Source organism: Euleptes europaea, chromosome 2, assembly GCF_029931775.1.
Source record: "Euleptes europaea isolate rEulEur1 chromosome 2, rEulEur1.hap1, whole genome shotgun sequence".
Lineage (NCBI taxonomy): Eukaryota > Metazoa > Chordata > Lepidosauria > Squamata > Sphaerodactylidae > Euleptes > Euleptes europaea.
This window is the reverse complement of record NC_079313.1, coordinates 114,170,464-114,191,102: the sequence shown is the minus strand read 5'-3', so window position 1 is coordinate 114,191,102 and position 20,639 is coordinate 114,170,464. Positions and strand designations below refer to the sequence as shown.

Sequence of the window (20,639 nt, the reverse complement as noted above, 5' to 3'; positions counted from 1 at the left end):
CGGAGCCTGAGAAGGGCGGGGTTTGGGGAGGGGAGGGACTTCAATGCCACAGAGTCCAATTGCCAAAGCGGCCATGATCTCCAGGGGAGCTGATCTCTATCGGCTGAAGATCAGATGTAATAGCAGGAGATCTCCAGGTCGTACTTGGAGGTTGGCAACCCTAATTCTACCTTACAGGGTTACTGTTATGAGGATAAAACAGGCAAAGGAAGAATGATATTGTAAGCTCCCATTAGGGAGAAAAGCAGGGTAAAAATATCTAAATAAATTTATAAAAAGAAAAGCCTCAGTGAATAGCCACTGAGGAAGTTCAAAGAGACTTTATTATATGAACATGAACAAAGGTTTTTGCACCATACATTTTTGAAGTTGTATTTATTGTTATTGAGCCACGTGCTGTTGTTCTTATCTACTCAGTTCTTGTCAGCATAGGTTTTGTGTTCTTTTTAGAACCTCCAGGTACTAGCTGGAGATCTCCTGCTATTGCAACTGATTTCCAGCCAATAGAGATCAGTTCCCCTGGAGAAAATGGCCACTTTGGCAATTGGACTCTATGGCATTGAAGTTTCTTCTCTTCCCAAACCCCGCCCTCCTGAGGCTCCGCCCCAAAAACCTCCCAGCTTGCCAGGTCCCTCTTTGCCACTGGTGGGAGGTTTTTGGGACAGAGCCTCAGGAGGGCAGGGTTTGAGAAGGGGAGGGACTCCAATGCCATAGAGTCCAATTGCCAAAGCGGCCATTTTCTCCAGGTGAACTGATCTCTATCGGCTGGAGATCAGCTGTAATAGCAGGAGATCTCCAGCTAGTGCCTGGAGGTTGGCAACCCTAAGGCACGGGTGGGAGGGGCGACAAGAGCACCTCAGCCTATTATGCTGAGGGCCCGATGCCTTTTAAAACTACTTTAAAATGGCAGCAGCTACCTTGTGGCTACCATGAGGACGCCGTGATGTGTAGTTTGGCCCTGAGTGATTTCCTTGATGCAATTTTTTTCTGTACAGTCCTGTGTGGGTACCTCTCCCAGTGGGCAGGCAGCAAACACTTCGGTGTTTCCAATCCTTGGGAGTTGTTTTCACGCTCCAGTTAAACAAGCTTGGCAACAGCCTTGCTCATCCCTTTGCAGTTTTTTCCCCTGGATTGTTTTCTCCCCCGCCCTCCCAGTATTGCTATTTCATCTCTGTGGTGTTGGGAAGTACATTCACGGATCCCAAGAACGGCTGGCAGATCCTATCGCAAACCTTACGATTGCATATTATTAGGGCAGTGCTTGCAGCCCCTGTCTAAATATTAAAGTTTTTGTTTTTATCAGTGTCAGCCCAAAGAAGGGACAGTCAGAGCCATTAATAGGGTTAGGCTCTCGAGACAAATAGCAGGAGGAGCGAGGGACAAACTAAAGGAGTCAGTAAAGAGTCAGACAGCAGAATCAGCCAATGCAGCCCCTGAGGTAGAACTGGGGACACTTGAATCCCTGCCAGTGCTCTAAAGCAGCTGCATGGATTCTCATTCCTGCAGGATGCTCTAAGATCAGGACACAGGCTATGTGCACTTAATAAGGCTGCCAGGTCCTTCTTCACCACCAGCAGGAGGTTTTTGGGGAGGTGCCTGAGGCGAGCGGGGTTTGGAGAGGGGAGGAGGAAGAAGAAGAGTTGGTTTTTATATGATGACTTTCTCTACCACTTAAGGAAGAATCAAACTGGTTTACAATCACCTTCCCTTCCCCTCCCTACCCTGTGAGGTAGGTGGGGCTGAGAGAATGTGACTAGCCCAAGGTCACCCAGCTGGCTTCATGTGTAGGAGTGGGGAAATAAAACCCAGTTCACCAGATTAGCCTCCACCGCTCCTGTGGAGGAGTGGGGAATCAAACCCGGTTCTCCAGATCAGTGCCCACCACTCCAAACCACTGCTCTTATCCACTACACCATGCGGGGGGAGGGATTTCAATGCCATAGAGTCCAGTTTTTCCAGGTGAACTGATCTCTATCCGCTGGAGAGCAGTTGTAATAGCAGGAGATCTCCAGCTAGTACCTGGAGGTTGGCAACCCTTGTACTTAGCAGTATACCCTTCCCCCACCCATTAAAATTTTGTACTCAGACAATCCAGATTCTGTACAGACTTCTGCAGCCTGTGTATATTATGCAAACTGAGAAGATTTTCATAATTTCTCTTCTTTTATGTATTTATTCTGGTGTTGGTTTTTTTACTGTTTTGTGTCATTTATTTAGTGAGACAGTGTGGTAAAATAGCTGAAGAATGTCACACTAGTTCAAATCCCAACCCAGCCCAGAAGCACACTGGGTGACCTTGGGCCAGGCACACTTTCTCAGCCTAAACGGATCTCACAGGGTTGTTTAGAGGATAAAATGGGAAGGGGGAACCATGCACACTGCTGTTGTGAGCTCCTTGGAGGAAGGCTGGGGTAGAAAGGTAGTAGATTCCGGTTTTGCTAGTCAAGGAGAACTGCAACATTTATGGACTACAGTTGCCCAGTTGCTCACCACTGACAATCTTATTCCACCCTCCTACTATCTTCAATATGCATTGGTCATAGCTTTTCAATCATATCTTTACAGTCCTGAGGATGAGAAACTTTCTTTCCCCCCCCCACACCCAAATGACAGCCAAGAGTCTAACCAGACAATACACAGAGAGTTCCATGTACAAGTTTTTTTAATTCACTTTAATAGGGTTGTCAGGCAAGAGACCAGTGGGCATGGGCAAGGGGTATCAGTGATGGCATGCCATCCCTTCTGCAAAACCCTGGCAATGATGTCATGCCTCTCTAGGAACCACTGGGAACTCTATGGTAAAACCATAGATTTTTCTGCCATTCCTAGAGAGGAGTGATGTCATTTCTGGGTCCCATCCCCCCAAATGATGTCACACTATCAACCTGACGGCCATTTTTTAAAATTTTTGTCCTTCTTCCAGTATGAGTGGTGTGCAGGACCTTATTCAGATTAGAACCATAGGAGGATTGGTTAAGCCTCACCTCTACGGTTGCCAGGTCTCTCTTCACCATCGGCGGGAGGTTTTGGGAGTGCAGCCTGAGGAGGGCAGGGTTTGGGGAGGGGAGGGACTTCAATGGCATAGAGTCCAATTGCCAAAGCGGCCATTTGCTCCAGGTTAATTGATCTCTATAGTCTGGAGATCAGTTGTAATAGCAGGAGATCTCCAGCTAGTACCTGGAGGTTGGCAACCCTACTCACCTCTGCTATTTCCTGAAGTAAAATGGGCCATAGGGAGTATGCCATTTGTCCCATTGGGGAAATGGGCATATGGTGGATCTGATCCTTAAGAAGCTGTATTCTGCAATCTTTACCCAATACCCCATTAGGAACATTTTCTTCACTCCTAAAAAACTGCAATGTTATGCTCAGCCTTAGTTGGGATTGGAAACAGAGGGATCCTTAGGGTTGTCAACCTCCAGGTAGTGGCTGGAGATCTCTTGCTATTACAACTGATCTCCAGCCGACAGAGATCAGTTCAGCTGGAGAAAATGGCCACTTTGGCAATTGGGCTCTATGGCATTGAAGTCCCTCCCCAAACCCTGCCTTCCTCAGGCTTCGGCCAAAAGCCTCCTGCCAGTGGCGAAGAGGGACCTGGCAACCCTAGGGATCCTACAAGATGTTTCAGGGCCTTGCTGACAGTGTTCTTTGCATTGTATAAATCATACAAAGAGAGCATATGTGTGAATAAATGTGACTATTTTGATTTGGTTTACTGATGCCTCGGCTTGTGTTAAAACAGGAAGACCCTGTCTTATGGCACAGGGCAGAATAAAAGCCAAAGTAAATCTTCTCTCTTGCAACCCCTTCTCTTTGCTTTTGAATCTCCACCATGTTTTCTTTCTATCCTCAAACTACAGCTGTTTTGTTTCCTTTGGAACTTGCTTTGCAAATGGGGGAAAAAGATCCCACTTGGACTCAGGCCTGAGCTCAGCCTCCTTCCTCTGAAGAGCATACCTGCGGCGCACACCTGAGCAAGCCACCTCCTCTACCAGCCCCGGGGCTTGCCCCCTCCCTCCTGCAGATTTAACTCCATCATCCAAAGGCCAAATTGATTTCTTCTCAGATCCAATTTGCAGGGGCTTTAAAAGGGGCTCATTCGCTCCAGGGAAGGGGAACAGCCTGGCTGTATGGAGCAGACAAATAGAACAAGGATTACATCACTTTTGGTTTAACATAAAGGAGCAGCCTTAAGAATCACCTCAACACCTGGAGAGCTTTGCCAATCCTGCACTCTTGGCTTTTTGCTCCCTGGCTCACTTCCAGAGAGAGCACGACGCACTGCGCAATAAGGCAGCACATCATTTCTGACAAACCCTGAAGAACAGAGCTGCAAATTCTGTTGCCAGTTTTTACAGTGATTACAATGTACTAGAACTGCCATAGTTTTCTCCACAGGGGCTTGGGGTCTTAAAAGCAGAATCGATAGGGTTGCTTCCGAATGGAGACGATTCCCCTTTCTGCTGTCGTTGACACTTCTGCACAAGAGTATTTCTTGCAGTAAGAACATAAGAACATAAGAAAAGCCCTGCTGGATCAGACCAAGGCCCATCAAGTCCAGCAGTCTGTTCACACAGTGGCCAACCAGGTGCCTCTAGGAAGCCCCCAAACAAGACGACTACAGCAGCACCATCCTGCCTGTGTTCCACAGCACCTAAGATAATAGGCATGCTCCTCTGATCCTGGAGACAGTAGGTATGCATCATGACTAGTATCCATTTTAACTAGTAGCCATGAATACCCCAGTATCTCCCCCAGATCCCCCATTTCCTCCTGTCAGTGCCTGAGTGCTTTTTTTTGCCTCCTTTTTAGAAAAAAAATGTTTGTAGCACTATAGTGGAATGATGCTACAGCAATGTATCTACTATTGATAACAATAGCCAGCAAAAAGTCTGCCAGCAGTATGATGGTGAGGGTGAGGGTGGTGGTGGTGGTGGTAATGGACTGAAGGAAATGGACCCAGATGTGGTATCTAGTGTGGGCAGGGAGGTGCAAATACCCACACTTTCCTGTCTACACTTTTCCAAAATCCACTTGGTGTACAAAGATGGTACCAAAGCAGGTTTGTGACATAATAATGGAGCTGGCAAAAACCTGCAAGGTAGGCAACCACGTGATAAATGTCATGTGGAAGCCCCAAATACAACTGTTTTAGTTTTTTTGGGGGGGACGAAGATGTGAAAGCAACCCAGGAGAGATCAACAAGGGACTTCTTGCCACTAGGATGGAGTGACAAAAACTCCAGAGCTCAAAGTAGTGAGAGATCCAATACAGGATAGTGTGGTATAATCCTACATTTTGGGCTGGGGATACCTGAGTTAGCCATGATGTTCAGAGTCACACGTAAGCAGTCTATTGTACCTAGGGTTGCCAACCTCCAGGTACTAGCTGGAGATCTCATGCTATTATAACTGATCTCCAGGCAATAGAGATCAGTTTGCCTGGAGAAAATGGCCGCATTGGCAATTGGACTCTATGGCATTGAAGTCCCTCCCCTCCCCACACACACCCTCCTCAGGCTCCACCCCAAAAACCTCCCGCCGGTGGCAAAGAGGGACCTGGCTACCCTAATTGTACCTCACGTGATTGGTGTGAAGATAAAATGGGCTAATCTCCACGTACACCTCACTGAGCTCTATGAAGGAAAAGTGGAGTGTAAATGGAATTTACTAAGTAAAAATAAAGTAAGACTTCACACAGATTCCACAGCTTTGTCTCCTCCGTCAAATACCTGTTCTAGACTTTGCATTACAGCAGCTAAGATGTTGGATTTCCATATGGGTTTTCCACTTAACGCCCTAATCCTCGGATTGTTTACTGAGAAATAAATCCCACTGAATTATGTGGGACTTGTTTTTGATGTTTAGAATGGCAGCCCTGCCTTCCAATCCCTGCTCATCTTCGAAGTTCTCTCTGGGTGGCCCTTGGCAGGTTGCTGTCTCTCAGCCTAACTCTGCTGCAGAAATGTTGTGAAGGTAAAATGAGGTCAGCATATACCTTAACCTGCTCTGAACCCTCAGGCTATGGAGGGCAGAAGGGGGGAAAAACCCTAAGCTGCTAAAAAAAAAATTGCCTTCTGTCATCAGTCTGTGACAATAGTGCAAACTGGGGACAAACCTGCAAAAGAACAACAACAGACAGACAGCAAACCAAATACTTACACGTGAGACACCGTTGAGATGTTGCTGTACACAACACATAGTTAAATTGTGGAACTCCCTGCCCCAAGATGTGGTGATAGCTGACAACTTGGAAAGCTTTAAGAGGGGAGTGGACATATTCAAGGAGGAGAGGGCTATCTACAGCTACTAGTCAAAATGAATGCTAGTCATGATGCATACCCATTCCCTCCAGGATCAGAGGAGCGTGCCTATTATATTTGCTTTGCATGCAGAAGGTCCCGGGTTCAATCTCTGGCATCACTTATTAAAAAGAACCAGTAGGGATGTGAAAGACCATTGTTTGAGAACCTGGAGAAACACTGCCAAATAATACTGACCGTGAAAGACCAATGGTCTGATTCAGTATAAGGAGGTAGCATGTGCTCATGATGATCCCATGATTATTCACCTGTTGTGTAAGCACATGATTTGGGCAACCAACGTAATCAGAACTTCCAGGTGTTACCAGCTGTGATCACTAATATGTGCACTTGGGTGCAATCGTACCCACCAATGTGTTCCCTGGTACCCAATTCCTCCTTCCCCAATGCAAACAGACAGTTTGGGCTTTTCTCCATCTTCTTAGAGATGCTTTCAAAGAGTCCAGGAGGCATCCATTCATGTCTGCGCTGGGAGCATCCATCCAGAAACAGCTGGCCCCACTGTAAAACAATGGTCAGCTTGAAAAATCCCAATATTTTCTGACTGGCTTCAGCCCACAGGCAGCCATTTTGTAGTGGCCCCACTGCGTGGCCTCATAATTCCAAACATGTCCACAAGAAGAAGAAGAAGAAGAGTTGGTTTTTATATGCCGACTTTCTCTGCCACTTAAGGGAGAATCAAACCGGCTTACAATCACCTTCTCTTCCCCTCCCCACAACAGACACCCTGTGAGGTAGGTGAGGCTGAGAGAGAATGACTTGCCCAAGGTCACCCAGCTGGCTTCGTGTGTAGGAGTGGGGAAACAAATCCAGTTCACCAGATTAGCCTCCGCCGCTCATGTGGAGTGGGGAATCAAACCCGGTTCTCCAGATCAGACTCCACAGCTCCAAACCACCATTCTTAACCACTACATCAAGCTCAATATAGTTGGAACCTCTGGGCTAGAGTCTTCGACTAGGCCATGAGGAAACCAAATTCAAATCCTTGCTTGGGATAAAATGGACTGGTGAGCTTGGGCCAGTCATCCTCTCGCCATCTGACCTACCTAGCAGTGTTCTTGGGTGGATACACATTAACACGTGAAGCTGCCTCATACTAAATCAAACCCCTGGTCCATCAAAGTCAGTATTGTCCACTCAGACCGGCAACTGCTCTCCAGGGTCTCAGGCAGAGGCCTTGCACATCTCCTACTTGCCTAGTCCCTTTAACTGGAGATGACGGGGATTGAACCTGGGACCTTCTGCATCCCAAGCAGATGCTTAGCCACTGAGAGGAGGCGAGAGACATCTACGTTGCCCTGTACTCCTGGGGGGAAAGGCAGAATAAAAATGTTCCAAATAGCATAGCAACTACATGAAACAAGCGAGTTTTGGTGGTTATCACACTGCATCAGGAACTTAGGAACTAGGTCACTGAGAGAACCTTTGAATCTCCAAACTTTCGCCCTATGTAGGTTTCATGGTATATCTTCTAAAACTATTGCAAGATCTTCTTATTTGATATATAGGGGGTCTGGGATGAGCCTATGACTCTGTGTTTTTAGTTTTAAATTATTCATCTGTATTTTTATTAGCCTTCTTAACATGTTTTTAAAGTCCTGAGTCCTGGGAAAGACTTTGAGACTAACAGTCTAAAGCAGAGATTATTGAACTCTGGCCTAGAGGGGGCAAGGTTGGGGTGGGGGATTGGGGGCGTCTTCAAGGATGGCTCTCTTCTGTTGACGTGATGGAAAAAAACCAGGGCTGCCATCTGGTCTTCTCTAGGATTGCCCTCCTAGCCTTGGGGGAGGGTGTTAAATGTTTGCTCTGTATTGAGAGTAGGGAGAGGGGGTGTTGGCCCTGTTGCAAAGAAGGAATTTTCCTTTCTCCGGTGAAAGCAAGCTGCACAGGAGATAAACACCAACATTAGTAACAGCCTGACCGGAAACCGCTCCTCCAACTTGTGATGGATCATGTTTCAGTATTGCAATCCTACTGTTTCTCCAGGGGCACAACTGAAAAAGGAGGGGAATCAAAACCAAGATTTTCTAGTAACAGAAAGGCAGGAAGTGGGGAGGGTTAGCCTTGTAGCATCACTCTTCAATCTTCCTTTTACCATTTAGGGTCACTGGTTGCTGCCTACACGGGCTGATAGGATTGTCGGGTCCCAGATCAGGAACATTTTTAGAGGCCTTGCCTCATCCTTACCTAGGATTGCCAACCTCCAGGTGGTACCTGGAGATCTACCACTGTTACAAATTGATCTCCAGACGACCAAGATCAGTTCCCCTGGAGAAAATGGCCACTTTGGAAGGTGGACTCTGTGACATTATACCTTGCTGGGGTCCCTCCCCTCTCCAAACTCCACCCTCCCCAGGCTGCACCCCCCAAATCTCCAGGTATTCCCCTACCCAGAGCTAGCAACCCTACCCTTACCCTCCCTTTGCACATATGCAAAGCCAACACACTGATTGAAAATTGCGTCCGTATGTAAATACATGACCACTGTCCCTCCCCTCTCTTGTACCCATGAGATTTCAGTTAACATATTATACACTAAATGGATAGCTCTATATCCCCTTCAGGTTGTGAGAGTAGGATGTTGGTTACCTGAGGGCCAGCTAGGGTTGCCAGGTCCCTCTTCACCACCAGTGGGAGGTTTTTGGGGCAGATCCTGAGGAGGGCAGGGTTTGAGGAGGGGAGGGACTTCAATGCCATAGAGTCCAATTGCCAAAGCAGCCATTTTCTCCAGGCAAACTGCTCTCTATCGGCTGGAGATCAGTTGTAATAGCAGGAGATCTCCAGCTAGTACCTGGAGGTTGGCAACCCTAGGGCCAAACCATATTTGGCACTGGAAGCTTCAGGTCTGGATAATGGGTCCCTGAACCCATTTCAGTGAGGAAGACTGCACGTTGGGAAGTCTGAAACCAATGCTTCCCTTCTGCCTCAGTACCAATCCAACCCAGAGCCCCATGTGACTGGTACCAGAATATAAAAATCACAGGGAGCTTCATACACAGAACTCCCTCTCTCTCCTCTCGTGAAATTGGCCCCAAGAATATGATGTTTAACAAGGCACTTTGGTCTCACCTGCCCTGTTCAGGGCAGATAATGCCCATTACTTAGACAGATCCCGGTACTGACTTCGGTTTCACAGGCCATGTGTATCACTGTATACAGTGGCTGTCATAAATAATCTACAGAGTTCTATAGTCATTTACCATTGCGGAAGATCATTTCAAAGTGTGGAATGGCACGGGCTGCTTGCATGATGTTGGAGTTCTGGATGAAGTGAGATCAGTACAGCTGCTTGATCATGCTGATTCATGTCCTGCAATGCGACACCTCCCACAGCATTTCTCAATGCCAAATCACTCCCTCAAGAAGTGGAGGAGAGGAGGATGCATGGGAAAATTCTTCCCAACCCGCTTTGCTATCACTTTTTCAGTCCAAGAACGTAGTCCAAGTGGGTTAACATGCCATCTGGATAAGAAAGTTTGCATTTTTTAAAAAGTCTCACCCCACCCACATCAGCACCATTCTCCTTTGGTTAGCCCCCCAACACCATGAGCTTCCCTAATTTGCCACCAGAGGGCTTTAAAAAAATTAATTGCTAAAGCACAATATATACCCTGACCTGGATGGACCAGGCTAGCCTGATCTCGTCAGATCTCAGAAGCTAAGCAGAGTCAGCCCTGGTTAGTTTTTGGATGGGAGACCACCGAGGAAGTCCAGGGTTGCTGCGCAGAGGAAGGCACTGGCAAACCACCTCTGTTAGTCTCTTGCCATGAAAACCCCAAAAAGGGGTCGCCATAAGTCGGCTGCGACTTGAAGGCACTTTACACACACACACAAAGTACTATAGCAAACATCTGTCCAGTGGCAGTCTGCGGGAGAAGATGTGGGGGAAATGGCAGCTGATGGAGGAAAATGCAGAGAAAAGTCCTGGGAGGGTGCTTCGTTGCCAAGATTAATGCTTTTGTATTTGCGGTGGTAATGAATGCAGAATGGAACATCACCACTTTGTGAATGCAGCCAATGGAAAAAAATGTAGAATTTTCATTCCACACTAACCATCCTCAGTGGCAGAGGGAGCAGCATGCAGTCTTTGATATCCAAAGTTGGGACAGGGAATACAAGAATACAGGAAGCTGAATCAGAGCATTTGCCCATCAAGACTAGTAGTACTGCCTACCCAGACTGGTGGCAGCTCTCCAGGGTCTCAAGTGAAGGTCTTTCACATCACCTATTACCTGATCCTTTTGAACTGGAGATGCCAGTGATTGAACCTGGTACCTTCTGCATGCCAAGCAGATGCTCTGCCACTGAGCCATACTAGAGGGAATATGATAACCATCTCCAAGTACTTGAAGGGCTGTCATATAGAAGATGGTGCCGAGTTGTTTTCTGTTGCCCCAGAAGGTCAGACCAGAACCAACGGGTTAAAATTCAATCGAAAGAGTTTCCATCTAGACATTAGGAAGAATTTTCTAACAGAGTGGTTCCTCAGTGGGACAGGCTTCCTCGGGAGGTGGTAAGCTCTCCTTCCCTTGAGGTTTTTAAGAAGAGGTTAGATGGCCATCTGTCAGCAATGCTGATTCTATGACCTTAGGCAGATCATGAGAGGGAGGGCATCTTGGACATCTTCTGGGCATGGAGTAGGGGTCACTGGGGATGTGTGGGTGAGGTAGTTGTGAAATTCCTCCATTGTGCAGGGGGTTGCACTAGATGACCCTGGTAGTCCCTTCCAACTCTATGATTCTATGAGAGGAAGTCTGACTAGAGACTGCAATGAAGATACAAAGAGAACCAAAGCAACACCAGGAAATGTGAACTGTTGCAGGGAGAAGGGAATTAATGGACATTCTTGGCCATTTACCATTTCTGATCCAGTTAAAGAAATGTGCAGCTGTAGCCAACCCAAAGTTCTCTACTTATACTTGTGTCAACAGAGCTTCAAGTGGGTGTTAAGCTATGTGGAAAATCCTGCTGGGTTTTGTGGATATTCAGCACTTTTCATAAAGACTCATACTTGGAAATAAGTGCAGTTGGACTCTGGGACTTAACCCTGTCAGATGATGCATTCAGGATTGTAGTCCTAAATGCAGAACAGAATAGCTACATTATGAATAAGATTTTGATAGATGAGATGTAACATTAAGACCAAAAAGTAATAGTCTGTATTGTGTTTGTAGGGTGTCAGTATGGTGTTTGTGTTTATGTTGCTTAAAGTTTGAAAAATAAAAAAATTATCAAAAAAATAAGGAGAAGAGTTGGTTTTTATATGCCGACTTCCTCTGTCACTTAAGGAAGAATCAAGCCGGCTTACAATCCCCTTCCCCTCCCCACAACAGACACCCTGTGAGGTAGGTGAGGCTGAGAGAGCTGTGACTAGCCCAAGGTCACCCAGCTGGCTTCATGTGGAAGAGCAGGGAAACAAATCCAGTTCACCAGATTAGCCTCTGCTGCTCATGTGGAGGAGTGGGGAATCAAACTCGGTTCTCCAGATCAGAGTCCACTGCTCCAAACCACCGCTCTTAACCACTACACCACACTGGCTGTCTTTGTAGTCCTAAATGTCATTGTAGCTTGTTTTGCAGCAGAACCAGAGAGATTAGCTTTCATCCTGCACTCTTAAGGGTTCAAACATGTCACATGCATTTCACAAACAGTCTTTACAATCTTATATGGAAGGTCAACCCCATCTTGTAGATAAGACAAAGCTTTAGAGGAAAGGACCAGTTCAAGGTATTTTGTTGGCCGAAGCAAGGTACAGCTGTGATGGGCTTTCCTGGTGGGCTAGACACCAGCCCACCCTGACCTGGATGGCCCAGGCTAGCCTGATCTCGTCAGATCTTGGAAGCTAAGCAGGGTCAGCCCTGGTTAGTATTTGGATGGGAGACCACCAAGGAATACCATAAGAACATAAGAAAGGCCCTGCTGGATCAGACCAAGGCCCATCAAGTCCAGCAGTCTGTTCACCAGGGTTGCTGTGCAGAGGAAGGCACTGGCAAACCACCTCTGTTAGTCTCTTGCCATGAAAACCCCAAAAAGGGGTTGCCATAAGTCAGCTGTGACTTGAAGGCACTTTACACACACACACACACACACACCAGCCCACAGGATTTTCTCTGTCATAATTTCCTGCCTAGCTCAGTGCAAAGGGGGTTCCAATGTGACTGAAAAAAGACTGAGGGAATAGGATCTGACTCTGGTGTAAACTCGCCGAAGCCTGGATTGATAGCCGACAGATAGCATTGTAAACTGACAGGCACATGAAGCACAAATCAGTGGTAAATATTACTTAACCAGGAGCTGTAGGATGTTAAGTTTCAAACAGTACATGCCTGCGGAAAACCTCTCAGGCAGGTTTGTGACATACAGCACTCCACCGCAACTAAGTTGCACACCATAAGAACATAAGAAAGGATCAGACCGAGGTCCATCAAGTCCAGCAGTCTGTTCACAGAGTGGCCAACCAGGTGCCTCTAGGAAGCCCCCAAACAAGACAACTGCAGGAGCACCATCCTACCTGTGTTCCAGAGCACCTAATATAATAGGCATGCTCCTCTGATCCTGGAGAGAATAGGTAAGCATCATGAATAGTACCCATTTTTACTGGTAGCCATGAATAGCCCTTTCCTCCATGAACATGTTCACTCCCCTCTTAAAGGCTTCCAAGTTGACAGCCATCACCACATCCTGGGGCAGGGAGTTCCACCATTTAACTATGTGTTGTGTGAAGAAATACTTCCTTTTATCAGTTTTTTTGAATCTGTCACCCTCCAGCTTCAGCAGATGACCCCGCGTTCTAGTACTATGAGAGGGAGAAAAACTTCTCCCTGTCCAATCTCTCCATACCATGCATAATTTTATAGACCTCTATCATGTCTCCCCTTAACCGCCTTCGTTCCAAGCTAAACAGCCAGAGTCAGCAAAGTGTGCTTGTCTGCTCTCACGCGTCAGTACACTCAGTTCAGGAGGAGGAGGAGGAGGAAGAGGAGTTAAATTTTTATATGCTGACTTTCTCTACCACTTAAGGAAGAATCAAACCGGCTTACAATCACCTTCCCTTCTCCTCCCCACAAGAGACACCCACTGAGGTAGGTGGGGCTGAGAGAGCTCTAAGAGACCTGTGACTAGCCCAAGGCCACCCAGCAGCAGGCTTCATGTGGAGGAGTGAGGAGGAAACCAACCCGATTCACCAGATTAGCGTCCGCCGCTGATGTAGAGGAGTGGGAAATCAAACCCGGTTCTCCAGATTGGAGTCCACCGCGCCAAACCACCGCTCTTAACTACTACATCACTTTGGAGTTATTCCTCCATCCCTTCACCCCATCAAGGGAAGTAAACTAGAGTGGACTACCATATCTGATACAAGGCCATATTGTAGCTCTGCTGGTATTTGAGCCTCCTGTGAACAAGCAAACACTCTGGTGACTTTGTACAATAGCTACCCAATTACTACTGGTTTGTGACGCTGCAGTTATAACCCTGTCAAGGAAAAAAAATCTCTTCCTCTCTCCTAGATGCTGGAACCAACAACTATTTTTTGGGAACTGAAATGCTCTTTTGAGATGGCTGCCTACAGCAGCTTGACTACTGGGCTGGAATCTGCAAGGGTTTGAAGTTATTTTTTGCCGAGTGGAACGACGCCATGCATTTTCTTCCAAAAGGAGCTGATCCATGCCAGTTCAAATGCCAGCAGGTTAAGAATGACATTAAGTTCCATCTCACAGATCAGTTGTGGGGAAACCGGGCTTTGCAGTGCGGAGGCACAAGCTGTTGTAATACACAGCTAGTCTATAGGATACAGTTTGGAAAGCAGCAGTGCGAAAGCTGAAAAGGGCTTTCTTCATTGGATTGTGGCAAGACGACCACAGTTGGTCTCCACTTGCTGAAAAGCCCCCTAGCAGGCCAAGATACCCAGGGCTTTCTTTGCAAAGCAACACACGCCTTTGTACTTCTGTTTCTCTGTTCCTTTCCATGCTTTGGAGCATTCAGACAATTTCTTTGGCTCAAAAGCAGAGCTAAGCCTGAATGGGAAGCTTCTTTATTCATAAAAAAAAAAACCCTCCACACTGTAAAACAAGGTCTTGGCTTTCCCAGACCTCAGAGCCAGTGCTATTCACGAGATTTGCAGTGGAGGGGTGTCCTTCCAAAAAACTACTTTCCATCTCAAATGATCATATCATTAAAAAAAAGATTCTTGAGACTAAAACTGGAGGCTGAGTGTTTTTGATGGAAATAGGACACCAACACTTTGACTGCAGAGATATCTGAACACCCTACTGGCATCATATGCCGAGAGGGGAGAGCTGTTCACATGTCATTTTAAGATTCCTGCTGTCTCAAGGTGAGTCCAGCATTTTGTTTTTGGTATATGACCAAGCCATAAAGTAACAGCCTTCTCCCATCACAGAACCACAGATGTAGAGGTACAGCGCCCCGGCACATGGACTTTCCTTTAAATTCGCCATTATATTTACTGACCCAACATTCACATATGTGCATGATGCTTCCAATTCTTGCCCTTGTGAAGTAGATTAAATGGTGGCTATTAAGCTTCAATAGGAGCCCCGTGGCGCAGAGTGGTAAGTTGCAGTACTGCAGCGAAAAGCTCTACTCACGACCTGAGTTCGATCCCGACGGAAGTCGATTTCAGGTAGCCGGTTCAAGGTTGACTCAGCCTTCCATCCTTCCGAGGTCGGTAAAATGAGGACCCAGCTTGCTGGGGGTAAAGGGAAGATGACTGTGGAAGGCACTGGCAAACCACCCCGTAAACAAAGTCTACCTAGGAAACGTTGGGATGTGACGTCACCCCATGGGTCAGGAATGACCTGGTGCTTGCACAGGGGACCTTTACCTTTTTTTATTAAGCTTCAAGGTCTAAAAGTGGCAATAGCAGTAGTCACAGGATCCAGATGTAGATTGGACACCACACAGAGAGGTGTTGCTCTGGACTGAACGGGACTAGCTGCTGCCACCTCAGTTCCACAGCTACTTTGGTTGCCAGTGTGGTGTAGTGGTTAAGATTGGTGATTTGGAGCGGTGGACTCTGATCTGGAGAACCGGGTTTGCTTCCCCACTCCTCCACATGAGCAGAGGAGGCTAATCTGGTGAACTGGATTTGTTTCCCCACTCCTTTCCATAATGAAAAGGTTATCAAGGCTTTCAGTAAAGGGAAAGGGGAAACAGTAGGGGGAAAGAAAATGAGACAGAAGTTTTTGTTGGTCCCCTGCTAGGAAGTTTCTCTAAAGATCATCCCCTTATACCCATAAATGTGATGTTTCTCTTCTTAAGGGCACTTCAGTCTCAGCTTCCTCATTCAGGACAGGCATTCTATGTATATAGGAAGAAGACTGGTACTACATGGGGAGAAATTTTAGGACCCTCTCTATTGATACAGGGAGATAACCCCCTCCCCCGTTAGTAATTGGCAACATTCGGTTAATCAAGACAGAAACCAATTTTAGAAAGTACCAGTTTATTTTATCAAATCAGTGACCGTGAAAACAAAGAGCAAATATACAACAAATCTCGCCTAAGCAACCAGAGGCAGATATAGGAATCGTGTTTTCCAAGTAACAGCTACAGAAAAGTGTTCAATATATTTATCCCCCACCAAACAGTTGAACTGTCCCAGAAGCTAAGTTTTAAAGACCCATGCTTATGCCAAAGCAGGTTTCTTCACACAACTTTTATTCCTCCCCCCCATTTATCCTGGCAGGTTTACAAAAACTGATCAAGTCATGGTACGACGTCACCAAGATTAAAAAGAGCGTGTTTCTGGGGTAATATTGGCAAGAGCCAAGAAGCCACAAAGTCCAGTTTTTAAAACTACTGCTCTAGGTAGGGATTCCATAAGAGAAATTCAACATTATGTGCAATGCAGGGCTTGGTGAATTCATACCTCCTGTTGTATGGCAATTCCCTTTAAAAAACATAGTTGGGGAGGACATAAGAAGATTCAACTGAGACAAGTTGGGCCCTCAAAGTGAACGTTAGAAGTGACAAAGATTTCGTGGGATACCTGATCATAACTTCCATCACGCACACAACATGATTCTGAGAATCACTAATCTCACACGGCAGGTGCCATGATGCAACATAAAGGACATTGTGAAAGCACTGAGCTACGTCCTCCCTGCATCCCACATCAGGACATTAAATCCTCTCTGGTGTAGCAGCAGCAGCAACAACCTGACCCCTGCTTAGCAAAGGCATGCCATCCGAAGGCTTCCTTATTCTTCTGCCAGGAGCAAGTAAATGGAAGCTAGGGATGCAATGAGAACTTGCAACAGCCATAGCCAAGGAGGAATCAAGATTCCCTTCAATGTGCACAAGTCCAGTCAGCAGTATTCCGGGGGAGGGGGGAACACGATGGGACACCCACACATCCCTTGTTCCCAACAGCCTTTCTTCTATAGAAGAGCAATAGCTAAACCTGCCATTCCGAACTGTGAAAACCAATGGCCTCAACTAATACAGTCTTGAAGTCTATTTTAAGAGCTTAATACAGTCTTGAAGTCTATTTTCCCCCCACCATTAAAGCTGAGAACTATAAGTGTTCGTACCAGGTGCTGCCAAAGTTTTCTTCCTACCACCTCTTGAGCCGGCTTGGAGACATCTACAGGTGAGAGGCAAGAACCACAGGATGTGGCCCAGCTGTACCCAACCTGCCAACAGAGAATTCACCCTGCCCAGGCAGTAGAAGCAAGTGCAAGCTCTACATCCCACCCTTAGCCCCCTCTTGTGGAATTGCTCCGCTGCCATTAATTGGCGTTAATTAACGTATGTGATGTGATTACTACATTCAGACTGGGAAGACATTAGAGAAAGTCCACAGATCAAGACAGAATACCCACTACCCATGCGGGAAAGATGCACAAAACCCATTCTGGTATTTACTTTTATAAAAATTGTGCACTTTTCACTGAAAAAATATAGTTCTATAGCACTGATAATATATTACAAAGCTAAAAAATGATCCTCCCCCCCAATTATTTTAGTCATGTTCAAAGAAAATCTGATTTTTGCATATAAACATTAATTCTAGTAGAGGTTATTGCCTTCGGAGTATAATACACAGAATAAAGCTTAAATAGTTTTCACAATCATTAGGAGATTCATTATATTAGTGTTTTACATATAAAAAAAGAAGTTACCAAAAAATGGAGCAGCCATTTTAGAAACTATAAATAGTTCTATAAAAAAAAATCAACACACACATCTTTGTTTTTATTCTGGAAAAAATATAAATATTTTCTTCTCAACTGCCTAGGGTAACCAATGATTGGCGCTTAGAAACCTGTAACAAACCGTAGTTGCTGCTTCAGTTCTGGCAATGAGCAATATAAAATACGCTATATGCATCTAGAAATGTCTCCAGCCAGAAGAAATAAGGGATCAAAAATCAAGTTTATGAAAATTACAAAAAAAAAAAGCATTTTATTTAAGGATGTTTTCTACATACTTTTATAAGCAAGCTATTATTTTAAAGGTTTTTTTTAAAGAAACCCTCCATTTAAAAAAAAAGTTCTTCAGCTAGAGAATGGGTTAAGATTGCCTCCCCGATCCAGCCAGCCCAAGAATTTTCTGCTTTTGTACCTACCAAGCCCTGCTCCCCATCAGAGAAGAGCCCTGCTTCTTCCTGTGTAGCTATTCCTTCCAATTAAACCCTGCTGTTATATGTAGAGATGTTCAGCTCTCCTCTCTATCAGGACAGTTACTCTGTAGTGTAGGAGACTGCATAAATAAATTCTTTACAAAAATGCCTTGAGCAACTGGCCTGCAGCAAGACTATCTTTTTTAAAAAAAAAAAAAAACCAGTTGAACTGAATTTATACCTTTTGCAAAGCAAGGCAAGTTGGATCACAGCGACCAGATGCAATTAGCTTCATACTATCTGCTCCCTACGTCTAACCTGCTCCAGTCAACCAAATATAAAGATTTGGCAAATTTGCTTTGCATTTGAAGAACACACATGTACCGCTGCCCCACCCCCCAACCCAACGGGGTTCTTTTTTATACACTGCTTTTTTTTTTTTTTGCTTTGTGTCCTCATTAGTTAGTGGGATGGAAAGGGCCACAAAACAGATTTTTTTTTTTACAAAAAAAAATCACTTTGACATTAGATCCAAGGAGAGGCATTTTGTTCAGGGCTTCCTGTCTGCGGTCCAAAAGCTTTTTACAAAGTCTGTCTCTGTCTCCCGAGTGGGTATGCGGCATTGGCAAGCCTTAGGCATAGAATTCATTTGTAGGCGCTTTCTTGTAGATTGGTTTCTTGCCAAGGTCGTAACTACCCTCATCCTTTTTCTTCATGCGATAGATCAGGAGGAGGACCAGGAAGACGGCAAACAGCAACCCGACCGCCCCACCTGCAATAAGAGCTGGGGTGGGGGAGAGAAACAGAGTGAATACACCGGAAAGCAGAGCGTTGTCATCCATACTTCTAGCAAAAATTCCTACCAATTAACTTCCAAATCCTAACATCTGAACAGTGATCAGTCTCCCTGCTGTTGACTTGCTGACAACTGCTGGGACTAGAAGCAATTTTCTACCCAGCTTTAGTTCTATTCGTTATCTCAGTTTGTATTGCTGGACGGTACTTAACGCAGTTTCTACTGATTAAGGGAGAAAGGGATTTCCCCCCCTGATTACTTCCAGCTAAAGTGGGCAACTGCTCGGTCCCAAGGGAAGCCAGGGGCTGGAAAGCCTGGAGACAGCAATTTCCTTTTTTTAAAAAATGCTTATTTAAAAAGCCCCTAAGGTTTCACACTACGAATCAGAATGGATTGGCATTCCTGCTAGAGATGCGCACTAGCACCAAAACCCAGATTTGGAAATCGGACCCTCCAGATTTTGAATTTAGAAAATCTGGAATTTCCAAAATTCCATTAAAAATCAATAGAAATGGCCATTTTCCACTTAAAAAAACAACAACACACAGTCAATACCCCCCCCCCGATTGCTTCGAGGCTTTGCTGCGATTATGCATGCCTTTTCTGACTGTCAGAGGTCGCCGTGCTCTCCCCGCCTATTTTGCCTGTGTTTTCTGGAAGCGGTTTCATCCAGCATCCAGAAAATGCGAGCAAAACACGAAGGGAGAGCGAGGTGATCTCTGACGGTCGGAAAAGGCATGCATAATCGAAGCAAAGCCCCGAAGCAGTCGGTGGGGGGGGGATGACTGCCAGGGAAACAGCCCTGCATAAAAGGCAATGGTGAGGAAGAAACCTAAACAGTAAAGTACTACGTAAGACAGATTTAGACTGAAACAGCTGGACATGTTCTTTATTTTTTAAACACAGGGCATGGAATTCCTTAGTAGCTTTCCCTATTACATAAGACTCAAGTGAACGTAGCAACTTTGGCCAGAGTTTTAACATGGATAAAATGTGCCAGCTGCTGCGTTTCCACAGTTTAAAGGTATTTTGTCCAGACCTTTTCTCCCCTCTGCCCCTTTCTCAAATAAAGAGTTCTCCTATTATTCATGTAACACTCATCTTCGACTCAACACCCGTGTCCTTTATTTTATTAGATTTTTATCCCGCCCGTTCCCAGCCAAGGTTGGGCTCAAGGCAGCTCACATCAATAACAGCAACAATACATACAATTTAAAATGCAGCACAACAGTACATAATATAATAAATTATGGTTAAAAAAACTTAAAGTAAAATCCACCTAAACAGATTATGACCGAAAATCTAGATGGCGACTGTAACACTTGGCAGTCCTGATGAAAGCTTCTCCTTAAAAGGACATTTATCTTCCCATTTTGTGGCCACGCCATTTTAAGGAATGCGAAAGGGTTTAGGGTGTTTACCTGCAAGGACTTCTGTTCTCTCGAAGATGCTGCCGGTGGCTGTGCTGGCCATCGAGATCTTGTTGGACACATCTTCTCCTTCAGGAGGCACAGCTTGGTTGGGAACTATAATCTCGTTTTCGACCATAGACGGCTCATCGTTACCCTTGCTGTCTTTGTTGCTATCAGGGATGTAATTGCTCACAGAGTCCTGAAGGGAGAAGGAGAACTGGCCTTCTTAGTATGCAGCTGATGGCAACATGCCGCAGTAGAAAGAAAGAAGGCAGAGCTGTTGGGCCCGTTTAGGAGTCAGTGCATATTTCTCTTGCTCTGAAATGATGATTGTTAGCAGCCTCTAGAGGCACTGTGGCAATGCTGACCTGCAGAAGCAAGACTTGGCTGAAGGGCAACTCAACGCTGGAATAAGTGGACAGGTTTATTATACAGCACGACAGCGTCTACTACACCGCATCCACTATGTGCATACGGGGTTGGACTAACAAGTCTTCTGCTGTCTCTCATCCAGCCTCCACT

At 45.7% G+C, this 20,639-nt stretch overlaps 1 protein-coding gene across 1 annotated transcript in view; it reads right to left on the bottom strand.

Annotated features, from left to right (window-relative positions):
• Positions 1-18,416: 18,416 nt before the first annotated feature.
• The window catches only part of SDC4 (syndecan 4), a 31,187-nt gene continuing 28,964 nt past the window's right edge, over positions 18,417-20,639 (bottom strand). Inside the window, exons 4-5 of the mRNA XM_056845074.1 lie at positions 20,127-20,316; positions 18,417-18,693 (exon numbers count right to left, since the gene is read on the bottom strand). Of these exons, the coding sequence (XP_056701052.1) occupies positions 18,542-18,693; positions 20,127-20,316 (342 nt within the window). The 3' untranslated portion in view covers positions 18,417-18,541. The remainder of the gene's footprint in view (positions 18,694-20,126; positions 20,317-20,639) is intronic.